Source organism: Takifugu flavidus, chromosome 8 (genome assembly GCF_003711565.1).
Source record: "Takifugu flavidus isolate HTHZ2018 chromosome 8, ASM371156v2, whole genome shotgun sequence".
In the NCBI taxonomy this organism is placed as follows: domain Eukaryota; kingdom Metazoa; phylum Chordata; class Actinopteri; order Tetraodontiformes; family Tetraodontidae; genus Takifugu; species Takifugu flavidus.
The window spans coordinates 1,685,529-1,700,130 of record NC_079527.1 but is presented as its reverse complement, the minus strand read 5'-3'; the positions used below and the strand labels follow the sequence as shown (position 1 = coordinate 1,700,130).

The following is a 14,602-nucleotide window of genomic DNA, read 5'->3' as shown; positions in this document are numbered from 1 at the left end:
TTTGAAAGCAGTAACCCCCAAAGACCACATGTCCAAAGCCTCATTCATTTCAGACTCCAGGAGTACCTCTGGAGAGCTGTACATCTTGGTGAACATTAAGGTCTCAAAGTCAATATTACCGGACATCTGGGCCCCACCAAAGTCCACTAACTTTACTTGCAGTGGTTTTTCATGGCGGTCCACAATCATTACATTTTCTGGTTTAATGTCCATATGTATAAGCCCGATGGTTTTTAAATGGTGAAGAGCCATAACGAGTTGTTCTGTAATGTGTCTGACCTCTGGTAGAGGGAGACCCGTTTTACATGGACTCATCTCAGAAATGTAGGTGTCTAGGTCCACGTCCAGGAACTCAAAGCTTAGACAGATGTCTTCCATGTTGAAGAAAAAGCTGTTAAATCTGACCACGTGACTGGTGTTGGGATCCAGGCGCCGCAGCTGCTTCAGGATTTGGATTTCATGCTTTGCAATTTCAATGACATCAGTGCAGCTCTTCATTACCTTCACGGCCTCCATGGTTCCTGTTTCAAGGTTGCTACATTTTAAAACTTGACCAAAACTTCCTTCCCCTAGAAACTCGACCACACGGCGTTGCTTTCCTAGTAAATTACAGCCGTCTTTTCTGGACTGGTGGACATCAACTTTGTTTGTAAATGCTCCCATATTTTTGCTGCTGTTTTGGACTTGCTTTTTCCTCTTTCTGCTGGATAAGTTTGAATACACAAACTTGAGTTTTGTTTGTAGCATTTGCAGACATGAAGGCTTTATCAGCCTTTGATCAGCAGTGTCTTTGATGTAGCATTTGTGGATGTAGCATTCGTGCACCGACATGATCAGCCTCTGAGTTGCATCTTGCCTTTAAAGGAATAGCTGGCATGAATAACACCCAGATTGTGATGAGTGTGGAGAAGTCAGGAAGGAACGGCAGCAGAAAGAAAGATGAAGGAGAAAACCTGGGCGTGGGAGAACAGACGGCATTGAGCTGAAGCAGACCAGAGGCTAATCTGGAGATGCGGGGCTTGTAAAACTTTGAGCTGTCTGAGCTCTCTGACCACCTGGAGGAAAGAGAGCAACAGTGTGTTGACAAGCAGAGAGAGCTGGAGGAGATGCTCCAGGAGAAAGAACATTTCTGGAAGCAACAGGAGACCCAGGAACAGCAGGAGCTGCAATGTCTCAAGGAAGAGAACATCCAGCTGGGTTAGCTTCTTCTGCGGTGAAGAGTTCTTTCACATGATCAGATGTGATATCTAAACTCTTTTTGTTTCCACCATCATTGAGCAGCAGAACAAGAAGAATAAGACATTTTTTGAAAGTGGAGGCTAAACTTCAACCCAGAGTAACTCCCTCCACGTCCCTCTAGACTTTTATTTCACATGTCATCATTTGTGTGTCTAATAGACTTACAAAATTGCACATTTTTCCATATTTAGTGTGTTTATTCTGAATCCATAAGTGTCAAGAACTACACTACAGACTGAAGTCTGCAAACTTCTGTGGCTGGAAATGACCCTCAGCAATGTGATGGAGACAGAAAAGGCGTCGGTGGACAGGAGAAGCCCTGGCTCAGATTCTGCAGCACATGGACTAACATGAAGAAGCTACTCTCAGATCTCCTTGTGAAGATTTATAAAATGAATATTGAATAGTTTTGACTCCCAAAGAGCCTTAGTGAAACACCTCTGATGTGCATGCACAGGCAGCTCTCTGGGTCAAAGAACCATGCTGCCTCCAGCTAGAAGGTCCAGCAAAAGCTCAGGAGCTCAATAAAGGACCAGGAGACTGAGAAAGAGGAAACTCTTAATCTTGCCTAACTGGGTTCATCCTGTGAAATAAAGTGGGAAATTTAAGATAAAGGGATAAAGGGATAAAAAGTTTAATTAAAGGGTTGGATTCTGTTCTGTCGGGTCAGTAGATGTTACTATGTGACTGTTAAATGTCAGAGCCGTGTAGACCAGTTGAGATGACAGAAGACAGATCATAGAGGTCATGTTCAGCAACGAGTATAAGTGTACACCTTCTGTCAAAAATGATTTAGGACCCTGCAAGTGGTGGAAGTGATTTTTGACCCTGAGGTCCTAAAGGTCATAAAGACCAAAGAGGTCATAAAAGGAGGGGTTGTTAATCCAGACCACTTCTGGTTACAGATGAGGGGCAGATGTTTATCAATGGGTTTCCCATCTCTTGCAATCCTCATGAAGTCATGAAGTCTATTCACACATGATGTTGGTCATGTAGTCCTTTCATCTCTAAAGCGGCTCCACATCCATATGCAGTTTTATGATGACTGTATAGCGTAGATGAATCTCCAACATGATCCGGGAGAGTGACGATTGCTCCACCGTAGAGTCCCATCCCTCTGTGACTAACTGCATACTCACCTTTCTGTGACTGCTAGACTTTTCCCCTTTAGCTTTAGCTCTCCATTCATAGTGCTACTACTGAAAAGGTACATTAAACCAGGTGTGAGGACATAAAATGTTGCACAAGACCACTTGCCAAGGTCCTTCTGAAGCATTAAAATACTCAATGCTAAACAATTATGGCCCTGTGTGTGTATGAATAATGTTCTAACTATGACTCATCATATATTCATCCAAAATAGTCAACTTTAATCATCACAGCTGGTGGTGTTGACTCAGTTACTGGAGCACCTGCAGAGGAACAGCCTGTTTGAGATGTTTCGGTCAGGCTTTAGAGATCACGGCAGCACAGAAACTGCACTTGTACTACTGATCTTCTTATAGCTTCAGACAATGGACTGGTTTCTATGCAGGTTCTGCTGGACCTCACTGTTACAGAGACTGGAACATGTGATTGGGATTAAAGGGGCAGCACTCGACTCGTTTAGATCATATTATTAGACAGATACCAGCTGGCTGTCTCCCAGTTCATGCTAAGAACAAATGTGTATTTTGTAAAGCTACGTTTTCTGCTAGGCCTCCCACACAAGATATGGACCTGGTTGTAAATTCAACAAACAGTGTATTCCTGATAGAGGTAAGATCTTAAGACCGAGCCCGAGTCCGAGCCCGACCCAACCCGAAATTCGGGTCGGGCTCGGGCTTAAAATGCGTAAAATGTCAATCATTACGTTCGGGTCGGGTCGGGCCGGGCTTCTCTCTCTCTCTCTGACTTTTTTTTAATAAATATTTGTTTATAAAAATATACACTAAAACGATGTGTGGATACTAAACTAAGGAATACTTATTATAAATAAATAATTTGGATAAAACAGAGAAGGCGCTGTATGCTAATTGCTATTTAACTACTAAACAGAGCCAGACCATGCCGTGCGCACGTGAATGCCGCGGTCCCGCCCTCTTTTTAATTTTCCATCCATCCATCTGAGGGTTTATTTATTTCCCTTATTTCACAGGAATAACACGCACTTTACACCGAGGTGACCGCTCTGGACCACCTACCTCAGCGGGTCTGACTTCTCAAACAGCAGCTGGTCCAGAAACATGTATGAATGGATTCATCCGTGCGCGCAGTCTCCAGCGGAGGATTTTTCAAGTCTGTTTGTTTCCGCCTTTAGTAACGAAGACTATAGTGAACCTGCTACGCCCTGGAGGCTTTACCCCAGATGCCCTTCCTCGTGATCTACAATTCCTCCTCCTGAATCCTCACAAATAAAATATAAAATTTCGGGTTTGTTTCGGGCTCAGGCCAGCAAATCAAGTTAATTGATCGGGCTCGGGCCGGGTCGGGCTTTAATACCCGCGGGCCTGGGTCGGGTTGGATTTTTTAGGCCCGATCTTACCTCTAATTCCTGAGTGAAAAGAAGAAGTGGCTGTTAGCATTTGGGAGCAGCAAAACGCTTCATCCCAAGTCTGGAGAGGTACAGTTGGCCTGGTGAGCGTTGAGGTATCTCAGAGACCGGAGGCAGTGCAGCGGCGACTTATATTCCAGTCGACTGACTGTTGGGTTTTGATTTACCACTAGGTTTTAGGTCTGTGCATCTGCATTTATTTTTGACTCATTGGCTGCTGTAATCCTGACTCCTTTTTGATCTTCAATAAATGCTGGGAGACCCTTTGAAAAGAACAATCTTCCGGTACTCTGTGTTGCATTTTTTGGATGTGAACAAGGAGACAGGTGCCTTCTGAGCAAATGGCCTTTCCTCCTTATGCGCTGACACACGTAGGTCTGTTGGAATGATGTAGGTTGGGAGAGCATCGCATGCTTCGAGAAAGTGGTATGCTGAGGGAGTGTTGCATGCTGGGAGAGCGTTGCATGCTGGGAGATGTAGACGAATACTACACCCCACTGTGTAGCACCAGCAAAGTGGCTTCACAATCCTATAGATGCTGTGAAGTGGGAGAGTTATAAATTGTACAAAGTGTCCGTGGGGCTCCAGCTGTTAAGCTTGTACACTGGTGGATGGTGGGAACGTGCTCAGCCACAGCAAACAGCTCATCTGTAAAATTCTGGTCGTGTTTTTATCAAACACCCCTCTCACTTTAGATGTTCTCAGGGTGTCTCCCAATACATGTTTGAATTTGCATCTCTGACCATGTGTCGTGCCATTGAGGTTCCCCAAAAGAAAAGGAATATTCTCCTGGGTGACCTCTGCAAGGGTCATTTTAAAACTCCTATGAAAACTGTGATTGTAGCTGTTCATTTTCATAGCATCGAAGTAACGCATCATATTTTAGGCTGTAAAATGTCTCCACATTCCAGGTTTTAAAGTGCAATTAAAGCTTTTAATCCCAAGAGGCCTGGAGATCACTTATTAGCTGCTGGTGAGTGTTGTACAGCTGCCGCACGAATACCAAAAGTATGTGGTGGGTATAGACTGTCGCAGGAATTGGAATGATTGGTGGGCCAATATTAGTGAGAGTACCTCCTTCAGGTGGGATGATCGAATTTGTGATGACCAGGCTGCCCAAAGAAGTCATTAAAGTCCCTGCAGCTGGTCCAGAATGCAACTGCTATTTTATCCCTTTTGGTGTCATTAGGAGGATCCACAATGGGTCCTTCCATGGATGAGTCACATCCATGGAAGACTACAACTCTGCATCCTAGTCTGGACCCTGGTTTGTCAGGTCACTTTGGGTCTCATAAAATTGGCCAAGTTACTAGAAATGAGAGAGGCACCATCCCGTGTGGGATGGACACCGTCTCTCCTAATCAGACCAGCTTTTACCCAAAAACTGTTCCAATTGTCTACAAAGGCCACCTGGTTTTTGGGGCACCACCGTGACAGCCAGCGATGAAGTGATGACATGCGACTAAACATTTTATTGCTGGCCAGATTGGGGAGGGGACCAGAGAATGCTACGGAGTCCGACATCGTTTTAGCGTAATTTGATGTTCATTAATCGCTGTGTGGATTTCAATTGGATGCAAACAGATGTACAGTGGTTGTGGTTAGTCTCCATCTTACTGTTTCTTATCTTAATTAAATGTACTCTTTTTAATGCTCTAAAATACAGGATATTTTATTTAGCTCTTTATATTTTACTGTTTTGAAATGGGGATGCAGCTATGGCCGCCCCTGATCACGCATATGCAGCTCATTAAACTTCAGATTTTCCTTTTTAGAGAACAAAATATTCAAATAAAAGTGTTAAATTATCATTACCATTAATCATAAAAAACAAATTATTGACGCATAAGCTAAGTTTGGGCCCGTTGTTGAATAAACCGGCTGGTAAACTCCTTTTCTTTTTCATGTCTGGGATTTAGCATGTTTTCCTTTCATCATTTGTGCTATATTCTTTGCATTTTAAACCACACATCTCTTCTTTCGCTTTTAGCTTCCTTTTGCCCTCTATCATCATCTATGTGGGCAACAGGACAAGTTGAGCCTTCCTGGCATGCATCTGAAGCCCCCCCACAAACACACACACAAACTCTCTCTCTCCCTGACTGACATCACCAGCTGCTCCTCTAACAGCTCAAGATTTGACAGGTCAAGATTTGCCAGATACTCTTTTTAAGTTTGTTGTGTTGACAGGTGAGGTAGTATCTGGTTTGGGTTTTTGGTGGGGTAAGTGTTGGGGCAGATGAGCTTTTGAAGAGGGTTGCACACTAGTGTTCTACTTTAAAAATGTATTTTGCTTCTAGGAGAAACTGCTGGTCCTCTTTATTACCAATCATTCCTTTCTTATTCTGTGCCTCTTTCCATCATTCTGTTCTCTAACTGATTCTATTTGTGGATGTTCTCTAGGTTGAGCAGCTGAACATCCTTGACAAACACATCCTATATAAAGTTGGCACTATGCCATTGCTCCTTTATGTACAGCTTCATCTTTCCATCCTCTTCTGCATCTTATCAGGCTCCATCTTTCCTGCCCTTTTTACAAGAAAAATGCTCTCAGTACCTCAGAACCAAAGAGTTATTATTTCTTATTAACAAAACCTAATATTTTAGCGTATATTGAAATCATTATTTTTGTCATGTTGTCATAGATTCATCATACTGTCTAATCAGTGGAATTTAAATACTTAGAAGTGAGGCCTATTGAAGCCTCTGTGTGTGTGTGTGTGTGTGTGTGTGTGTGTGTGTGTGTGTGTGCATGTGTGTGTGTGTGTGTGTGTGTGTGTAATCAAGGGTCCATCCATACTGAGATGCTCTGTTGATCCTCTGTCATAAAAAAAACCCTCCAGCTGCCCCATGGGCTTTCTTTTCTTTTTTTTAGATAAATGCCACACCACTTGTGTGCTATCTAAATATGGGCTATTGAAGTGTATGTCACACAAGGGGATGTCCATCTGTAGGCTGTGAGAGGACACAACTAAAGGAGAATATGATTGGCTCTCTGTTATCTGAGGAAGGACCTGTTGCCCAATCCTGTTCATTTTCATTAAAAGTGTGATCAAATGGGACAGTACAAATGGAGGGAAGCAAAGCACCGTTGAGAGCTGTGTAGCAGGAACGCTTCTTGTTGTTCTTTTACTGGTGTCTGTTGCTGAACAAGAACAGCCATCATGGTAAGAAACCGCAATCTGAATTAAAGATAAAAGGAAAATGACGGCAAGGATGTTTTCTCTTTGAGAAATTTGTTGTTGGTTTGTTTTTGCTTGGTTTGATGGGGATAGATGCCCCATGTATCCAGTGGCTAAAGGTGGACCATATACACAAACCACAAAGTTCACCTCTCAGCGATGTCTTGCAGGTCTACATTAGTGGCTTTTGCTGCTGTTACTGGTGTTCTTACTTTTGAGAAGGTTGTAAAATACTTCTGATTTTATGTTGCTTCGTGTAGGTAGAGAAAGAAAATCCTTTAATGCAGAATATTTTCAATTAATGCGTTTTAAATGTAGGATTTTTCAATCTCCCTTTGATACTGCACCTTGTAACTAAAGTCCAAATGATTGATATTGAGGGATTAGGGGCAGAGATAAAGATAGAAAGGACACAGCTGAGTAAAGTGAGAAGCCAGGCGGCTTTTTCTTCACCTCAACTGGAAAGCTCAGTTGAAAGAATCCTTCTCTCGTCCTCCCCTAAATCCCATCTTAATATAGCTTGAATGTGAATAATGTATGACCTTCTAAGTATTACAAGGTTGTGTCAAGCTAACAAGAGATGGAATAACTTAACGAACGACTATCGGCTTGGGCAATCAACTTTTGGCAATTGTAGACAGCTTGTATTTTATGAAGTGTGACAGTTTTTTATAGCTTCTATTTCAGTTTTTTCTTATAGCATTAACTGGATACATAGTTTATGATTAAAAATCCAAAATGTATGTTGTTTCAATATTACTAGCATGAACATTTGCAGAAAAACTGCATCTTGGTATAAAACAACAGAGACAAAAAGGATACCCTGTTAACTTTAATACAAGAGGACATTTTGAAGCATGCAGGATCCAAAATGAAGATTCAGCATGCAACAAAACAAAAAAGCAAAACTCTTGTCAAACATTAATTTTATTGTATGTCTTCTTGAATCTTTCAGTAGCAAATAACCCCAAATTACCTATTGAGTGGGAAAGCGTCGTCTTGCAGTAACACGGCAGAGCAGGATGAAAGACACACATAGCGGGCGTATCAGGCAGTTTAAAGTGATATTACCAGTTAATAACAAATGCTTCAGATTAGAGAACACATAACATGTCACAATCATTAAAAAGGGACCACAAAACATATATAGTTACTTGAAAGCATTATTGCAGAACGACTGCAGTGGAACATGTCATGAATTGTTTTTTTGTTTTTTTTTAAACTGCTTAATATCTGCATAAACTAAGACTTTTGCATCAAACTTTAGGGTGCCTGACTTTAATACTAGAAAATAGTCTTTAGACCCTCTTGAATTGGCTGATACAGCATGAAATATTTAGCATAGAAAGTTAGTGTTTTGAATTAAATGTCTTTTCGATTCAATCACGAGAATTGCTGCCTTGATTATAGAGCGGTAAACCAACTCTCTTAGGTTGGTAGGCCTTGCTTGCCAAATTTTGACCATTTCTAACCCTGCCACCACCTTTTTGTCATCTGTTTAAAGCCGACTGATGCCCAAAGTGACGCTCGCTCCTTCCTGACGGAAGAGATGATCGCAGGTTTGTCTGGCCACCACATCTAAAACACGCTAGTATTTTCTATCATAAAACATAAATGAATGCAGAAAGCCCTTAAATTGCACCTCAGGAAGCTCATTGAGAGAAGGGTTTGCAAGGCCCTGATCAAAGCAAAAGGGTGACCACTTTAAGTTATTTCACATTTTTTGGGGTTTAATACACAATTTCATATATCTTGCTTCATAGTCTTGAAGTCTTTAGTAGATATCTGCAATAAAAACTGCATTTTCACTTATGCCATACAGAATTTAAAGCTGCCTTCGACATGTTTGACACTGACGGTGGTGGTGATATCAGCACCAAGGAGTTGGGAACTGTGATGCGAATGCTCGGCCAGAACCCGTCAAGGGAGGAGCTGGACGCCATCATTGAAGAAGTCGATGAGGATGGTAATACATATTAATGCACACAATAAAAAACAAATCTACAAATGTACCTCCAAAACTGGAAATGGGACATTTATTTCCAATAACGCATATCCCCTCTCCTCAGGCAGCGGTACCATTGACTTTGAGGAGTTCTTGGTCATGATGGTGCAACAGTTAAAGGAAGATCAGGCTGGAAAGAGTGAAGAAGAACTTTCTGAGTGCTTCCGAATTTTTGACAAGTACGAAACCAAATCTCACACTTTGCACAAATCTGTTTTTTACACAGGAGTCATGTTACAACAAACTGACTGTGATGTTTGGTCACAGTAAAACAAACCAATAAATGAGAACTGTTCTTTTAATGCATATTGCTGAGAGTAATTTCTCACATTTAATTAACTACATTTCACACAAAAACATTTTTGAGGGATTTATTGGTGCTATCTTTATATTTTTACTATAATTCTTTTTCTTGCTGTCGTTGTTGTTGCTGTTCCTCAAGATTGATATCTTTCACAGTGTAAATGATACATACTATATATCCATATGCACAGGAATGGAGATGGTTTCGTTGACAGGGAGGAGTTTGGTGCAATCCTCCATCTGACAGGAGAGCAAGTCACTGAAGAAGATATCGATGAAATGTTTGGGGAATCAGACACAAACAAAGATGGAAAGATTGATTTTGATGGTAAGAGTGAATTAGGAGGGTGACGAGCGAGCATTCCTTAGTGTTATATTATATTATGTTGTCTTTTATTTGAAGGAATACATACAGGAATTTCAGTTCACCTGTCAACATTTGATCTTGTTTAAAGAATAGAGCCAGATAGTTGCAAATGCAACTTATTCTTTTTCTAGTACTTACTGTCCTCTGATTGGCTGTATTATGGCAGAAATTATTTTTAACCATGTGGATCCTTCTTTTTTAAATAATTTTGGAAAGATAAGTAGAAACCTTATCCTTGATATAGTTTATACCAGTATTGCTGGCATTAGAATTAGCAAAGCAAACATGAATGGAGCTTTTGCCACATTTCTATTTCTTCATGACATCCAAGTTTTAACAACAGTTGTAGTTCCAACCTCAGATGTGTCCACACACACGTCCACTTTAGCAGTGACTGATATGATGCTTCACAACAGCTACAGTTTTTTAAGGTGGATATACATCTAGTTGTTTTTTTCATGACAGAATGGTGGCTTGATCAACTGTTTTTTACTGTTTTTCAATCTCCAGAGTTTTTGAAAATGATGGAAAATGTCCAGTGATGAGATTCTACATTCCGCTACACATGCCTTCTCCTGATCAACAGTTGAAAGGAAACTCATAAAACTCTTACCAGCCAAAACAATTATGGATATAATGTAAGTCAACAAAATGGTGAGGAGCGAAAAACATCTATTTCAACTTCACTGGACTACTAACCCTGCCAGTACTCCCATGAAACCCCGTGGCTTGGTGAGAAAGTCTATAAATAGCTGTTTCAACCTTTTAAGACGAAGACACTTTCCCCTGGCTACCTCCTGTAACCAGCCATCCAGCTGTCCCATCTTGGCAGCTGATTATTTGGAAATGCTACACCACTTGATTTCAAGTCATGTTCCTCCCTGTCAAAATGAAATTCTTACCTTGTTCTCTGCTTTCCAAATAAATTTGTTTCACTTCCTGTTCATCTTTGTAGTTATTACTATGTGTGTGTCTGTGAATTCTGTCTGATTGTTGTATTTTATTGATCATTTAGGAGCCTTTTGGAACATATGCTGCCACCGTCTCCGTTCCCTTACCCGTATACTCCTTTTCCATTACCCGTTCCCAACTGTTGCCTTCACTGATTTTGAAATAGCTATGTTTGAACAAGGAAGTCCTGTTTTCATACTATTATGTGCCTATAGTAACATCTACACTATTTATCAGATGCTATTAAATTATCTACCTTAATAACCCGAACCTTACCGAATTCCCAAAATGGTTTTCTCCAGTAGGCCACTAAGCATTTACCATGTCCAAAAAGCTCAAGGCAGCCCCAAAGCATGTTAATCCTTCCATTTGACTGGAAGTACAGTATATAAACTGTAAACACCCACCCACTAAGACTTCTTCACAAAAAGTCTTCCCCCTCTTTTCTCTATATGTACTCCCTTCCTCAACTTCCTACCCACCTATTCAGTCTTTTACATTGGTCTTTGGCTTCAGAAGTACCCACCAAATAAGGAGCATCAGGTTTTTCATTGGTTAGCGTGGTCCCAGGATGTGCAGGAACTCATCTTGCATTCCTATACCCATCTTGACCTAAAATTTCCCTGCTATTTAGGGACACTGTTGAGGAGGCTCAGTATTCGGGGTAGAGTAGGGGTGGGGGGTGGGAGTCCAAATGCACAACACTTTTCTGCTTGTTTTGATTTTCTCACTCAGCTTGAATGCACACAAAAGCTCAAATTTGTGACTCCACTAGTTCCAAAATGTTCATTTATCTGATTAAAGCCTTCATGGGGAACAGTGATTATGAGATCGCTCTGACAATCAGGTTTGGGAAAACCAACAAAATGCTCTGACCTGTATACATTTTCACTTCACACATTCAGACTTATCATAACGGACAACCAACTTTTGTCTGTTGATTTTACATTTCTTCAACCTTCAGAAAAGATAACTTTATACCTCTTCTAAGTGATTGGTTCACAGTGGCCCCAGAACCCTAAAAGTTCAGAGTGCTAAATCTGGAGGCCTGTGGGAGGCAAGGGGTGGGATCTGTCCATTCCATTTAAATTGTGAGTGAGCCTTCACTGGATGTCTCGTCTCTCCGTTGGGGTCCACAAGGATTGACCTCTGCTTTACATATTTTTGTTGTTTGGGGCAAAAGGCTAATCCTCAAAAATGGTAAGACATCTTATTTTACTAGTGACCCATTGAGCTCCAAGTTGTTAAAACTAGTCTTTAAAATTGTTGCTTTTTCTCTTGAGTGTAAATTAAATTCACACAAAATAATATAATAGTATTTGAAAGACTGGAAATCAACAGACAATCATAATTTTTCCATTTGATAAAATCAGATTTTCTAAAAGAAAAAAATATCCTTCTAAAGAAATGTGAATAGTATGCAGTTTACTGAACATAATGGGGGTTATATAGTGTTTTTAGATCTGATATTATCCAGCTACCTCCTGTAAATGTGAATAAATCATGGTTGTGTGAAGAGTAAATTTGAGAGTCAGTGATTCTGCAGTGAGCAACAAATTCTGCTTATGTGACACATTCCTGAGATGACCAAATGTGTTGAGCCTAAAATAGCTACACTCATTAACTGCATTGTTTAAATTCCTGGTAGGAAACAGTTAGTCGCATAAGTGTGGGAAGTCTATCTATCTATCTATCTATCTATCTATCTATCTATCTATCTATCTATCTATCTATCTATCTATCTATCTATCTATCTATCTATCTATCTATCTATCTATCTATCTATCTATCTATCTATCATCTTGCAGACAGAGGCTCAGCGAGAAGCCCTCTGTCTGTCTGTCTGTCTGTCTGTCTGTCTGTCTGTCTGTCTGTCTGTCTGTCTGTCTGTCTGTCTGTCTGTCTGTCTGTCTGTCTGTCTGTCTGTCCAACCGGCTATCTATTTAACCTATCATCTTGCAGACAGATGCTCAGCAAGAGGCCCGCTCTTATCTGAGCGAGGAAATGCTGGCTGGTGAGCAGGTTAAACTAAAGTAACTTTACCGTGTTGTTCTGGCAAAACAAATTAAAGAGATGTTTTGACACCTTTAGAATTCAAGGCTGCATTCGACATGTTTGACACCGATGGTGGTGGTGATATCAGCACCAAGGAGTTAGGTACAGTCATGAGGATGCTTGGCCAGAACCCCACAAGAGAGGAGTTGGATGAGATCATTGAGGAAGTCGATGAGGATGGTGAGAGATTTCATCTTCATTATTTCTAACTCTATACATTATTATTATTGATTAAGGATAAGGATATGGATAAACTTTATTGATCCCATATCGGGGAAATTCAAGTGTTACAGCAGTAGCCCGTGGTACAGTACAGTATAGTACAAAAAAAAAAAAAAAAAAACTCTTATGTTATGTACATTACTATGTACATTATACATTATATGCAGTTTGTCCATTGTGATTGTGTTTGTGGCTTTACCTTATTGCCTCCAGGCAGTGGCACCATTGACTTTGAGGAGTTCTTGGTCATGATGGTGAGGCTGCTAAAGGAGGACCAGGCTGGCAAGAGCGAGGAAGAGCTGGCAGAGTGCTTCCGTGTGTTTGACAAGTATGTCCGCCTTATTTTAGATACGAGAATTTATTTTGAGTGTGTGTTTTCTCTTTAAATTGACACTCTCTTTTGTGTTTTTTTTCCCACAGGAATGGTGATGGCTATATTGATAGAGAGGAGTTTGCCCTCATCATCCGCAGCACTGGGGAGCCCATCTCAGAGGACGAGATTGACGAACTAATGAAAGATGGAGACAAAAACGCTGATGGCATGCTGGATTTTGATGGTATGTTGACCTTTGAAGATGATAAAATGTAAAATTATCATTTCCAGTTATCCTAGACAGCAGATAGCGACCACACAAAGCTATGCGTGAGCTCTAGCATCACAATATGAGCTGCCAGTGAAATATTCAGTTGGTAATAGATATAGTTACTTTTTAATCTCAAGAATAATACCCCAACTATCTTTCTTTTATAGAGTTTCTCAAGATGATGGAGAATGTGCAGTAAACCCACGACTCGGACATTCCTTTCCTATTGTCCACCTGGTCCTTTTCTATCCTTATAGACGTCAACAGCTAGGGTAACCAGTGGAGGGTCTCTGGCTGGGCTATACTTTCCCCCAGCTTTATTATAAATAAAGAAATAACATTAAATAAAGTACACTCAGCCTTGACATATGCATATGATAAAAGGCAAAATTACCAGTGACCCGCCTCCTCAAATCAAGATAGAACAGCAGCCTGTTTTAGACCAATTTAATTCAGCCACTTCCATGTGTAATTGGCTTGAATGGAATAAATGAATTAACACATGCTACTTGTACTCAGTTGTCATATTTATGGTCTGTGTAAACGTCTTGTTTTTGAGGAATATAAATAAAGTTGTACTGTTTTCTTTTTCTGCTTTGTTTGAACTACATCCAGTTTTCTAATTATGTTTATGCTGGATATTGTTTGGATTTTTAGGAAGGTCATCATGAAAAGATGGTGACATATATAGCTCCATACTGGAACCATGCAAGAGTGATGTAAAATATGGATGAGTCGCAATATTGTGCCAAATTATTTTAAAAAACAGAAAATTATTTCATTTTTTTAAAAAAACACCTTATTGTAAATTGTATGTTTTCAATATAAATGTATGTATACCATCCAGATTTTGTCATCCAGCATTTTTATGGAACCTCTTGAATCTGTTTTTCAATAAACTACGAAATCATAGGTCCCTCAAACAAGAGTGCGCTCTGAAAAGCCCGCCAAACTACCTTCATGGTTGTAGTTGCGCGTTAATGAGCCTGTTAACGGGATGATTGTGGCAGTGACTCTAAAGAGGAGGCAGCCTTTACATTTGCATACTGTACAATAAAGATCCCTGTGTTCAGTTATTGAGCCGTTAATGCTGGATCTGTTAATATTCATCCAGTGTTTCAGCCTGAGAACAGTACTTTTTTTTATAAACATGTAAAAATA

The 14,602-nt window shown here is 40.4% G+C and overlaps 2 protein-coding genes across 3 annotated transcripts; both read left to right on the top strand.

Moving 5' to 3' along the window:
- Positions 1-6,779: 6,779 nt before the first annotated feature.
- On the top strand, positions 6,780-10,573 carry LOC130530468 (troponin C, skeletal muscle-like). Of its 2 annotated transcripts, none has more exons than XM_057041658.1 (6): positions 6,780-6,939; positions 8,459-8,513; positions 8,777-8,920; positions 9,024-9,138; positions 9,454-9,590; positions 10,140-10,573. In XM_057041658.1, exons 1-6 carry the CDS (start codon positions 6,937-6,939, stop codon positions 10,169-10,171), a joined length of 486 nt encoding a protein of 161 aa, XP_056897638.1. In that variant the 5' UTR covers positions 6,780-6,936; the 3' UTR covers positions 10,172-10,573. The 2 variants fall into 2 exon arrangements, with proteins under 2 accessions (XP_056897638.1, XP_056897637.1); XM_057041657.1 differs by having other exon boundaries at positions 6,781-6,982.
- A 1,099-nt stretch (positions 10,574-11,672) lies between these two features.
- tnnc2.2 (troponin C2, fast skeletal type, tandem duplicate 2) lies at positions 11,673-13,945 on the top strand. Its single transcript, XM_057041687.1, has 6 exons — positions 11,673-11,780; positions 12,543-12,594; positions 12,672-12,815; positions 13,071-13,185; positions 13,278-13,414; positions 13,609-13,945. Exons 1-6 carry the CDS (start codon positions 11,778-11,780, stop codon positions 13,638-13,640), a joined length of 483 nt encoding a protein of 160 aa, XP_056897667.1. The 5' UTR covers positions 11,673-11,777; the 3' UTR covers positions 13,641-13,945.
- Positions 13,946-14,602: the final 657 nt, after the last annotated feature.